The 13,193-nt window shown below is 40.1% G+C and overlaps 1 protein-coding gene across 1 annotated transcript in view; it reads left to right on the top strand.

The window, feature by feature from the left end:
• Positions 1-13,193, top strand: part of RIC8B (RIC8 guanine nucleotide exchange factor B) — a 42,113-nt gene that overhangs the window by 2,294 nt on the left and 26,626 nt on the right. Inside the window, exon 2 of the mRNA XM_054083741.1 lies at positions 2,022-2,069. Within this exon, the coding sequence (XP_053939716.1) occupies positions 2,022-2,069 (48 nt within the window). The remainder of the gene's footprint in view (positions 1-2,021; positions 2,070-13,193) is intronic.

The following is a 13,193-nucleotide window of genomic DNA, read 5'->3' as shown; positions in this document are numbered from 1 at the left end:
TACATGCAATATTTTACATCTAACAATGGCAGTAACTGATGTCTTCACTCAAACTTGAGCTTATAGAAGAAGCTTGAGCAACAGTCTTGATGTTGGCTGTCTTTACACATGAAACTCAAATGAAAAGACTGGTGCAGCTGCAGGGCACTTTTCTTGAAGGACTGGTAGCTCTAGAGTCACAGAATCTTAGAATGTCTCGAAGGGACTCACAACGATCATAAGTCCAACTCCTGTCCCTGCATAGTCCATTAGACACATCTAATTTTTTTTTTTTTTATTCTGATTGAGGGAACCTTTTGTCATCTGACTTCACTTTTGCAAAGGACCCTTTGTTAGATATATTGGGTCAAAAAGCACATGCAAACGTCTTTTATTAATTTTGCCATGCTGGATTTTATGCCATCTCGGCAGCTTCCACGGATGAATTACTTAGGCTTAAGCTGAATTCTCAAGGGCAGAGTGAGAGCTGATGTGGTTTCTATTCTGGCATTTCAAATCTTTAAATGAAGTCTTGGTGCTGTATGTGTGGCAAAGTACTTCTGTTGAAGTGGGGTGGGAATCTTTTAATACTGTCTCAATATGACATTTTCTTATTGTGTTTCTTGGTAAGTTTGCTGAGATGTTTCCTACATTTGTCTTTCTGTGCGGTGCATTGCTAACTCAGATCTGGTGCCTGTGGGCCAGCAAAGGCCGGGCAGAGTACTCCAGGTTCCAGATCCTTACCCATGCGTTATCTGGGCTTTAGATTTCCTTAGCTTTTTCCAAATAACCAATTAAATATGCTTTAATTGAAGAAAAAGGAAGGATTAAGCATCATTCTAGGGTGCAAGTGGCTATAGAATAACTATAATAGAATTTAATACGTCTGTTCTTGCTTCTCTGTGCTGTCTCATACACAATGATTATTCTAAGTCCCTGTTCCTCCAGTGCTTGGACTCCTTACTGTCACTACATTGCATTTGCATGTGAGCATTTTTGGACACTTGCAAAAGAAAAGATGGGCATCTCTTCATTATTAGCTCATCATTTAATGTTCACCTGCTTTTACATGGTTCAACAGCATTATTGGGAGCCCTGCAAGAACAAGGAAAAAATTGTTTTCCTACTGTCCTCAAGGATCTAATTGATATTGGTAACCCATAAAGGTAGGGTGGATGTTGAAGGCCTCTCTATATAACTGTGAGGTTGTGACATGAGAGGTAAGATGCCCAGATTGTGGTACAGAGGGTCACTTTTGTTTTTCAGTCACTTCTGAAATGTAGCAAATTGTGTACTAGGAATCAAAGAAATTGAGATTTTAATTTTTACATGCAGAACAAACATTGTGTCATTCAAATAGTATTTTGCTAATAACATACTTCAGGAAACCAACATCATACTAGACTAAATTACGGTTGGAAGTGTTCCTACAGTGGAACTACTGCAGGAAATACGTGGTCATTGTTTGACCGTACCTATCTTGTCATTCACTGCACCAAGGAAACAAATACCTCGGTAATGTGTTATGGGAATTGCCACAATATGGAAACTGTAGTTTTTCTAGTAAGGCTTATTTGGTTTGTACTACTTGTTTTCTGGGCAAGACTATCCTATGGTTGTTGTGGTTTGGATTGCTTGAAATGCAGTCAAAAGCCTGTAAGAACTGCTCGGGCAGGAGTCTGAGGAATAAGGTGTTTGTAAATCACAAGGCTGTAGCTAATGGTTTTCACCCTGTAAAAGGCCAAGTATGAAGTTGTTAACCCACACTAGAAACAGCCTACAGATAAAGGCTTATTCTGCACCAGTAGTAATTGTGAAATTGTTAGTTGGAGCCACCTACTGAAGTTGCTCTTGCTGTTGGGTAGAATGGAAAGGACATGATGGATGGTTATGGCCCCAGTGTCTGAGGCTGGTTTAACCAGAATCCTGAAGTTTATAATGGTTTTGCAGGTATTACAAACTTAGCAGCTGATGTCATGTAACAAATGCAAACTCTTTCTTTTTGTTTTTTTTTGTTTTTTTTTGTTTTTTTTTTTTTACAGAATCGGGGCACTTTCAGATTTGATCCAGCAGATGAAGACAAAAGAAAAGTAAGTAAAATAGTCTGTTGAGCTGCATACCTGTTCTAGTTCAAAGTATAACAAAAGAAAATCAGTCTTTTAACTTCACTGCCATTGTGAAAGAGTGCAATTAGTGATTATAAAGTTCTGTTTTCAATTTTGTTTCTTTAGGGCAAGAGACATGACAGCTGCCTGTTCTCCCTTTTCAGAAAAAGAAAAACAAATCTGCCTAACAGAAAGCCCTCTCTTGAATAAAAGTAGTAACAGAAAATTCTATAAGTAATTTTGTTGGGTACAGGTGTGGGGAAATAAGAGTAAAGATGATCTTTTCATTTGGATCTGAGATAAATATTTCACAATACATTTTTTCATTTTCTCTCTTCTTAGCAGGTGTGGATTTCTTGTCCATGTTAGATACTTAGAGGATATCAGAGATTAAGTTTAATGGATAATTGCAGAAGAAAAGTATGCACAAAACTACAGAAGCCTGTTAATACAAAGGCAGCTGTAACCAGCAGAATGTGTGCTGTGCATATTGGCTTCCCGAGATGGGAAATGCTTGTGTTATAGCATGAAGCTGTACAGGTGTGTCAGGGCTTAACTGGTCCCTTGAGATAGAATCATAGCATTACCATAGATAGATCCATCCTCCACAGCCTCACATTTAAAGCTTGGGCTACCTTTCATTTTAATTTTTTTTCTGTTGTATTTATGGTATAATATACCATATGGTATAAAGACCCTTTCTGTCTTTTCTCTAATTAGTTTTGAGGCTGTTTGCATATTTATTCAGCAGATATTCATTAGTGAATGAGGCTGCCTGTTTCCTCTGATCTAAAATGCACTGAAAGCTTGAAGTCAGAATTGCAACATTCCTACAGGGTTAGCTTGTCTTGTATTGGACACTCCTCAATTCATTCCATGATTTTGTTGAAAATTAAATATTTTCAGGTCTTAAATCCTTTTCCTGCTAGAAATCGGGGGTGATAAGCCTCTCTGTCCTTTGCATTTACAAACCCCTCAGTTACATGTACACTAATCTTAAGTGATGATTGTTTATTGCACTTGAAGACCTCTTAGTTTGACTTCACTCTGGTGAGCAACTGTGCTGTTGTCTCTTGTCAGTCAAAATGAAATAAAATGTGGCCTAGAAGCCTTCCCCAGTCTTTCTGTAGAACAGGCTTGTTTCACAGTCCTAGGAGCTTTCTGAAAACATCTTTCCCTGTTTTGCTTTTTATATCTGATGGAACAGCCGTTACAGACTTAATGAGATGCCTCCCTCTGATATAGGTAGCTTTCTTGATTGGGATTCAGAAATGCATTAAATGCAGAGTTATAATGGGATTTTGATAGGGAATAGCTTTAATATGGATATGGAGATTTGAATCAGTGTTTAAAATTGTGGTTAAGCAACAGCCAGTATGACAAAAACATAAGTATGTTTCATAGTTTTGTAAGCTGCAGGTTATAACAGCATACATAGAGTCAAATAATGTTTTATTCAGTGTTTTAAGCCTGTTACTGTAATTGGTTTTGGCTTCTGTCTTGCTAAGGCATGTTCTGAAAATTCTTGATAGTATTATTACTTAATTAAAGTTCTTAACACGTTTTGTGGACAAATTGTTGTTTCTGTGACGTTTACTTAAAGCTGAACGAAGCTCATCAAGAAGCGTTCAGGACAGTAAGCAGACTGAACAATTCAATTCTAAAATGCCCTTGATTTTATTTAAATGCATTTTCATAGCATTACTTACTGGAAAAGGCATTATTAATATGTGACCAGAGTCACTTATATCAAGGCATCTTATACGTTCCCGCTCTTGATAGTCAAAAGCTGTGGGATTTTTTTTTTTTGTTCTGGAATCTGCCCTTGTGCTTCTCTGGGTAATTGGTAAGAAAAATATACCTCTGAACAGATGCCACTGACAAAGTCTTCAGAAGACCTACGTACAATTATTCAGTGTTTGGCTTTATCTGTTGCTTTACTTGAAGCTCACATTCTATAATGTGGTGACAAGACTCTGTGTTCCTTTTTTATCTACGTATTTGCTCAGTATCCTTACTGTCTGTAAAACATTCAGCTTTCTTGCTTTATCCTTCAGTTAAGATAAAAATGCTTTAAGTTTAAAGGTAAAACAGCACCGTGCTCTTACTAAGAGCAAACTATTGAAAATGTCACTAAAATTAATGGGAGTTTCTTGAAGTGTCCGTGATGTAGCCACATGCTAATAGAGAAACAAGTTCCACTGTTTTATTTCTTGATACCAAAATGTACTTGAGTTGACAGCAAGCGCAGTTCTGCTTCTATTGGCTTAGAATGATTGCAGTGGAAGAGCGTTCAAAGGAAGGGTCACAATCCATGAAGAAGTCATGTAGTAGACTTGAGGTTCAGGTATGGGGGCAAATAGGGGGGGACTTCAGGATTTTGTCTTTGGTTTCTGGTGCTGTTGGGAGTTTGCCATATAACCTGGTGAATGCAATATATACTTCTTGCCAGGCTCTTGCTGTGTATTGGGTTTGTGTGAGCCTAGAAGTAAATTTTGTTTTAGGAAATGGCCTCTCAAGTTGCACCAGGGGAAGTTTAGGTTGGCTATTAGGAAAAATTTCCTTACTGAAAGACTGGTGAAGCATTGGAACAGGCTTCCCGGAGAAGTTGTGAAGTTATTGTCCTTGGAGGCATTCAAAAAAATGTGTAGATGTGGCACTTTGGAACATGATTTAGTAGACACAGTGGTGTTGGGCTGGCAGTTGGACTTGATCTTAAAGGTCTTTTTCCAGCCTTGATGATCCTACGATTCAGCAAGCTTCAATGGCTTTGTCATTCATTTATGCCTATGCAAGAGTGCAGGTAAAAGATCAACAATAGCAGTGCAAGTTTTATGTCTGCCTCACCACGCAGCCTCAGCCATGACCTTAGAATTACAGCATAGTGTATAGTATAAGTGCATTGAGTCATAGGTGTAACTGAATTTTATGCTTTTCTAAGTTGGATACTGCTAGGGAGAGGATTACCTGTATTCAACAGTGAGATGCTGTAAAATATGAAAGACAGTAAGAGCAAAACTATGGTTTGACTGTAGAATCTGGGTAAATCAGACAGCAATTTTTTTTCTGTCATAATATGGCTATCAGATCGTAATGCTTTAGGCTGTAAACTAAATAAATCAGCGGTGAATTTATAATACTGAACTCGTGGAGGAAAGTAGAGTGTGTCTTCTAGAAGGCAGGAAGAGAGGTAATGCTATTAAGCTTGTCTGGCTGGCCATAGCCACAGGACTCTGGTACATTACAGGATGATAGAACCCACCAGATTGTAATGTGAGCTGTTACTTGTCCTGATCGTTTTGTTTAATGAGGTTGTGCATCTGCAGTGGCCTGTGTGATTGGTGCTGTGAGTACAAATCAGTTGGCAACCTGTGTTGTACTGTAAGATCACTCGGATACCAGGCAGATCAAATTTGTGCTATTCCTTCTTAACTTGTCATATGCTAATAAAAAATATGAGCTTCTGAAAGCTCATTTTCAGTTTGTGCGTGTGAACAGTATAGAAATTGCCAACCAGACATAAATGTGTTCTGAAATTAAGGCAGTGTGATTACTTCAGAGGAGTTTAACAAACTCTGATGAATCTAAACTATTTGTTTCAACCAGTCAAGAAGTTCTTGACAGCATTTTGATGGAAAGGGTTGAGTCTTCTGAACAACAATGCTTCACAGCATCATGGCATGGTTAACACAAACAGCTGGTTCTTTAGGTCCAGGCTGGAATCACCTGCAGAAAATGAGTATCTGGTAACTTGACTGGGCAGTCACCCTGGAGGTGTCAGGCATAGCGTCTCCCTCTCAATGTGGCACAGCAGGCACTGGAGCTCAAGCCTCACAAGTCCTAGTACAAAAAAGGAAAGCTTTCTTAGAACCACTTTCTCATCACGTACTAGCTTTATTCTATGTTATTCATACCTTAACAGGCCCAAATCCTGCTTCTAAAGTAGAAACACATTTGTGCTGTTTACAGACTTAAAATGGCAAGAAAATCACGGCGCTGTTTGTGGCCTGGAAATGTCTGTCAGCACTGTTTGCCCAGGGGGCAGAACAGAGAAAATAAGTCTGTCCAGGGTGGCAAGCAGGGCTGGCTTTTTAAATCAGAAGAAGATGCTGAATTTAAGGGAGGAAAGGAAAAAAAGAGGAAGCAGTGGCCAAATGTAAGACTATTACTTGTAAGCCATACTGTTACCTGAAATGGTAGGGGCCTTAAAGATGGACATATTTCCTCTTCAGCTCTTTGTTTTGCCTGCTTTGCCTCTTGTAGTATTTATGACATCTCGTTTCTACTCTGCTGTCTCTTTCTTACTGTGTTGGGTCAGCCCTTAATTTAAATCTTTAAAGTTTGAGATCAGTTTTCTTGATTTATTGTTCAGATTCAGTTTGAACATAACGGTTCTGAAATTCAAGGCTTCCTTCAGTGAGAAGAAAGTCACCAAAACAGTCTTTTCTCTTGCATTGCCAAATGTTTTAAAGGTGTTGAAATAGGTGATGGTATGTCATATGAAATGTATTGTGAGGCTCCTAATTAAATCCATGATGTGGGGAGTTTACTTAAGGCTGTGGACTGTACCGTGTTCTAACTTTGGCAGGATGAGAGCAATAAAGTATGCTGATGGAGCAAGATGCTGTCACACTCTAAATCGCAGCAGAACCTCATTATTAGATAGCGCTGTTGACACTGTGACACTTCTGGGAGGTCTGAAGGTTCCTGCAGCCAAAGGCACAGAGCGTTTGTCCTCCCAGTAACTTCGTTGCAAGCTTTTAAAGTTTGTTGGTGAGTGTCCTGTAGAAATATTAATCTCCAGCGCTCCTGTGGGCACGCTGTGTGGTTTCTTAGTATTAATTGTTGTTATTATTGTTCTGACTTTACTGAAACCCCTTACGGGAGTACCAGTCTGTACAAGAGGAAGAGTTCCTAAGTATCCTTCATTAATACTAAGCATTTGTTCTAATTCCCTCTGGTCCTGCCCACTGCTATCCAGCACTTTTCAGTTCATGCCTCTTAAGGTTTATGTCAAGCCAGTAAAACCCATCTTTCCTTTTAGTACCATTCTTTCACCACTGGGTTACATAAGGGTTCTCTCTCTCCCTGTTCAGCGGGGAGCACAAGGAGGGCTACTGAGAGTGCAGCTATGTGGAATTTCACCTCTTTGTGACACTGAACCAGGTGTTTATTCCATTGGTTCTTACAACACAGATTGCTCTGTGTGCTCCTCACCTTTCTTGTGGAGTGCTGTCTAGGCTAAGCTCTCGCATGTGCTCAGATCTGCGACTTGAACTTCTGCCATGTCAGAGCTGGCAGGCTTCTGCTGGACAGGCCAACCTCCTGCTGTCAGTAACAGGCATACCAATGGAGTCTTGAGGTGAAGCAGGCTGAATCCTCAAGGAATTCTAGTGTATACCTATCCTCCCCACCCACATCTTTCCACAAAGACTGGGCAAAAATTGGGCATGGCTGTTTCAGAGGAGGTTGGCTTAATTGTCCCATTATTCCGCACAGTTGATTATAAATGTTTTACAAATGCTGTCTGAATTTCCAAAGAAAATGAAAACTTGAACTGATGTTTCAAATACTCTTGGGTTTCCTTTCTTGCTGTCTTGGACGCCTAACTCTGAAACCTAATAGCAGAATAAAACAATTATTTTATTCTTTCAATGCTGCTTCGGTGAGCAGAAATGATCAGCCAATGTTCTTATTTAGCTGTTCCAAGCTATGCCTCTGCTTCTGGAATATCTTATCTCTGACTAACCAAAACCATAGCTTCTCTTCAGTTTTCTGCAACAGTATTTGCATAGTCTACTATGCAAATATAAGAAAAATATAAGAAACGTAAAATACTTATTTTTCTCCTGTATAGGATGGAGAGGGACTTGAGTTTTAAGAGAAGCTTCTGAATAACTTTGAGAGCCACAGAGACTTAAGAGTTGTAAAAATTTATGTACAGTTTATTGTGGTTACTATTAACATTACTTTCATATACCTGAAAATTTGGTATAGTCTGCTTTGAATCTTTGTTGTAAAGTACAAGGTAAACTTGAGAAATAGACGGCAGTACATATGAGTGAATGATAGCAAATCTTTATGACCTGTTGGGGAAATGCAGTTCCTTGCAAACTTTGTGATTGACGCTATGGTTGATTTCATTAACCCTCATCATCACTGAACAGCTACAGAACTAGGTTGAATTAAATTAAGAATGTCCTTCTCTCGAACCACTGGAGGCAATGTAATTAAAATTGAAATTTGAAAGTGATGAAAAACATGGTTTGGAAGACAAAGTGAATTAGAAGGGCTTAAGCCAGTGCAGGACAAGGAAAGCATGACCTGGTGCCATTTATGGTGTTCCTATTTTCCTAAATAAATGATGTGCTCTGGCACATATAATACTTGATGAGGCTAAAGACACAGTGGCTTCTTGTTCACCTGTGCTAAGAAAATGAGCAAGCACTCACTCTTAGGTCTTTCTTACTAATGTGCTCTGTCACTGAGAAAAGAGGAAAATGGGAGCAACATGAATTTCCAAGTAATTTTGACACAATAGGTTGGGTATTTCCCCTTGCTTTAATTTAAATTGATTGCTAAGAAGTGTCCTTCTCCTGGTACTTACAGCATCTCACAGAATCACCGAATGATTTTATTTGGAAGGGACCTTAAAGATCATCTAGTTCCAACCCCCCTGCCATGGGCGGGGACACCTCCCACTAGATCAGGCTGCCCAGGGCCCCATCCAAGCTGACCTTGAACACCTCCAGAGGTGAGGCATCCACAACTTCCCTGGGTAACCTGTGCCAGTGCCTCACCACCCTCATTGTGATGAAATTCTTCCTTATGTCTTGTCTAAATCTACCCCTCTTCAATTTATAGCCATCTATGGCATAATTAAAAAAATAAAGGTGCAGAAAAGAAGAGTTAAATCATGCACTCTTTCTTTAATGTTTAGCAGAACTTTTGTTGTTCACCTTTGAATTGCAGCTTCTCTAGCACTGAATAACCTGCGTCTAAATTAAATGCTGTGTTCGGTAAAGCAGTCATGTTTGCTTGGATTTGAGTACTTGCAGAATGGAGACTATGTTCTCTTGTTCTTACTGTGATCTAAAGGCCTGTAGAAGTAAGGAGAATGATTTGCCAAAGAGGAAGAAGCAAATAAAGGGAAATTGTCTCCTTTTCTCACCAAGACATTATTACTTCTTGTTGAGAAGCTACAGTAAATTCAGCTGACATTATGTAGCCAAAGTTTAGTGGTTTGTGAATTGAAAAAAAGTGAATATAGGTCAAGTGTGCTTTCTAAACATCTACAAACACAAAGAGAGGAGTTGGAAAAGGACCTCACATGCTGGTATATCAGGACCAAAGAGCAAGATCATGAAGTACTGTATTTTTCACAATTGCCTCATATTGTCAGAACCTGCTAAAAAGCATTTACCATGCTCCCCTCTCCTCTCCACCCTCTACATCTAATTAGCCTGTAAACAAAGACCGTGAAAGAAAACAGAAATAAAGAATTGATGCCTTTTTTGCCCAAAGCCCTGCAATAAATGTGGCTGGGTAACGAAGAAAACGCAGGTCTTTTGTTTCTCAGGATATTGCTTTTTCTATAGGACCGTGTTGCTTCTTAGCATCAAGCATTTGTGCTACCAGAATCATAGAATCACTGAATGGTTTGGGTTGGAAGGGACCTTCAAGATCATCCAGTTCTAACTCCCCTGCCATGGGCAGGGACACCTTCTGCCAGACCAGGTTTCTCAAGGCTCCATGCAACCTGGCCTTCAATGCTTTCAGGGAGGGGCATCCGCCAAAATGGATTAATATTTTGCTCTTCAAGACAAGATGACAAATGGATGTTCCTGGGCTTCCTGTTTTCACATGCAATAAAATCTTGAACATTTTACCATTACTCACACTACAGCATAGACCAAGGGAACAGTGTGTGTGGTTCTGTTTTAACCGTACTATTAGCATGAAAGCTGAGAATTCTTGAGTTTTAGAGCAATAAATGTATTTTACAACTGAAAAAAAAAAAGTTTAAAAAGACTAGAAACTGCTTTGATTCTGTGGAAAAGTGTTTGAAAAACACTTCTTGCTGTAGCATGACTGATAAAAGTCAGGCTCCTCTTTCTGAATGTCAAAAGGATAGAACTCCAGAAAGAAACGTTAAATTCATACAGTAATTTGGAGGATAGCAATAAAACCCTGAAACTAGGACAGTCATCATATAGTTTGTCATAGGGGAGGTATCTTCCTGCCTGAATTCTGTTGCTTGCATTGATTTTCATAAATAAATAACATCTATGCCCCTTCGTTTATGCCATAGTAATGGCCTACACAGAGATAGTAAAAGCACCATCTAAACAAAATGAAAAGGATAATAATACTTTTCTGATCATATCTTTTCCTGTTTCTTTTCCCTATGTGCATCACTTCCCTCACGCTGTCAGGGAGAAAGCAGAAAACATACTGTATAGCACTGGTTTCAGTTGTCTCCAAGGCAATTTCCTAATAGGATTAATTTTGTTTCCTTGCTACAAAACTTTCCATGGATAACTCTTCAATTAGAATCATAGAATGGTTTGGATTGGAAGGGAACATGAAGGTCATCTAATCCAACCTGCCTCCCGTGAGCAGGGACATCTTCAACTAGATCAAGGTGCTCAGAGCCCCATCCAACCTGACCTTGAATGTTTCCAGGAATGGGGCATTCACCACTTCTCTGGGCAACCTGTTCCTGTGCTTCACCACCCTCAGCAAAACAAATCTCGTAATATCTACTCTAAGCCTCTGCTCTTTTAGTTTAAGACCTTTACCACTTGCCCTATTGCTACAGGCCCTGCTAAAAAATGTTTCATTATCTTATAAGCCCCCATTAAGTACTGAAAAGCTGCAATGAGGTCTCCTTGGAGTCTTCTCCAAGCTGAACAACCCCAACTGTTTCAGCTTCTCTTCTTAGGGGAGGTGTTCCAGGCTTTGGATGATTTTAGTGGCTCTTTTCTGGACCTGCCTCAACAGGTCCATGTCTTTCCTGTGCCGAGGGCTCCAGAGCTGATCTCACCAGCACAGAGTAGAGGGGCAGAATCGCCTCCATCAGCCAGCTGGCTGCACTTCTTTTGGTGCGGCCTGGGATATGGTTGGCTTTCTGGGCTGCCAGCTCATAACCAGCTTCTCATCCACTAGGACTCCCAGGTCCTTCTCCGCAGGGCTGGTCTCAATCTTTTCATTCCCCAGCCTGTATTGATACTGAGGGGTGCTGTGACCTTGCACTTTGCCTTGTTGAACCTCATGAGGTTTTCATAATCAGATGCTCTCTTTTTTTCCTAAGCTCCTGTTGGTACTTGAGGTCAGCAGTGGTTCATTGTCACGGATTTCAACAGTGTTGCGAGTGGTAGTATCCTAACTGAGTGCTGATTCCTTTAAAATCACTCTTGATGGCTTAACAGGGTCTAACTCTGGAGAATTTAGTCACCGGTTCCTATATTTTATTCACTTAGGAATCTTAAAAAAAAAATGTATTTTGCTATAATGGCTGAGAAGCTTAGTAACCTGTTCTTAAGTGTCTGATGGTTTAGATTTTGACACAGTATACAGAAGACTGTATAATTAATGCTTTTAAAAATAAACTGTAGCCTTGCCTATATTCTGAAATCTTTTTATACAACCAAGGCTTCAGGAACAGTAGTATCCATCTTTAGTACAAGTGTTTAAAGATTCTTCTGTTGCTGCATTTCACGAAGATTTGAAGCCACAAGATGATGGGTTTGGTTATTTTTAATTAATTTGCAAGGGTAGTCTACCAATGTATGGAGGAGGGGTTAGGCTTCCACGTCCTGTGGCAAGCCAGTGGGAGTTTGGTGCCCTTTGGGATCTCCCCCACTGTGCTTTTGACATTTTGCAGTGACACTTCCATAGCAGCAGGTGAGTGCAACTCATGGAGAGAAAAATCAGTCTGAATTTGGGAGGATTGGTCTCTGCAGTCAAATGAGGGTTCAGGGTTTATCTGACTGAGAGTAAAGACCAGGACACCAGATACAAGATATGTATGGGCTCTGCTTCTAACAAAAATGGGTGGAAACTCCCCTTTATTTCAGTTGCTATTGATCAGATCAGATAACTTATGAAGTGATCCTTGGTATTTCAAGTCCTGTAAGTCCTTCAGCACTGTTAATGAAAAATCAGAGATGTTTTTGTGCTGGTTTTATTTAACCATAAGGCAGTCTGTCTGGCCCAGTAAGTCTTCAAAGTGTTCATTCAGCATCTTGGTTTGGGGAAGGCTGGTAACACAACTTCTTATGTTAATATGGTCCTGCTACACAATTCCTGAAGAGAGAGAGAGTCTGGTTATTATTTATGAACCAGCTGTTGAATTTGGGTAAATTGTTACAGACCTTGTAGCAGCTGATGTCAATAAGGAAGGCTGTGATTGCTAAGTCTAATAGAAATGTGCTTCAACAGGGAGCAGGATAAATTGCCCTTTTTCTGGGTTCTCTGAAATGTCCATTCAGTTCTGTTTCAGTCCTTGGAACCAAACAGACTTCACGACACTTGCTTCAGCTTGCAGAGTGAAGTTAATTGTATGGAAAACTCCTTTAACCATAGAAACAAAATTCTTCTAAGTAGTTAAGCTGTGACAGGTAACTTGGGTCTAGACTGGTCATTTTTTTTTAAAATGCTTCAAAGGTGCCACCACCTTCAGAAACATTTAGTGCAGGTCTAGCATGCTATGCTCAAATCGGTGTTGAACACCTGTGTGGGAGAGGCATTAATTAATCATAGAACGGTTTGAGTTGGAAGTGACCTTAAAGACCTTCCAGTTCCAACCCCGCTTCCATGGGCATGGACACCTCCCACCAGACCAGGCTGCTCAAGGCCCCATCCAACCTTCAGCACTTCCAGGGAGGGGGCATCCGCAACTTCCCAGAGCAACCTGTTGCGGCATCTCACCACCCTTGTTGTGAAGAATTTCTTCCTAATGTCTAATCTAAATCTTCCCTTTTCCAATTTAAAGCCATTTCCCCTCGTCCTATCACTACATACCCTTGTGAAAAATCCTTCCCCAGCTTTCCTGTGGGCCCGCTTCAGGTACTGGAAGGCTGCTGTACAGTCTCCCCGGAGCCTTCT

The sequence above is a fragment of the Cuculus canorus genome, chromosome 1, assembly GCF_017976375.1.
Source record: "Cuculus canorus isolate bCucCan1 chromosome 1, bCucCan1.pri, whole genome shotgun sequence".
Classification (NCBI taxonomy): domain Eukaryota; kingdom Metazoa; phylum Chordata; class Aves; order Cuculiformes; family Cuculidae; genus Cuculus; species Cuculus canorus.
The sequence above is the reverse complement of the archived record's forward strand: the minus strand, read 5'-3'. Positions and strand labels throughout refer to the sequence as shown.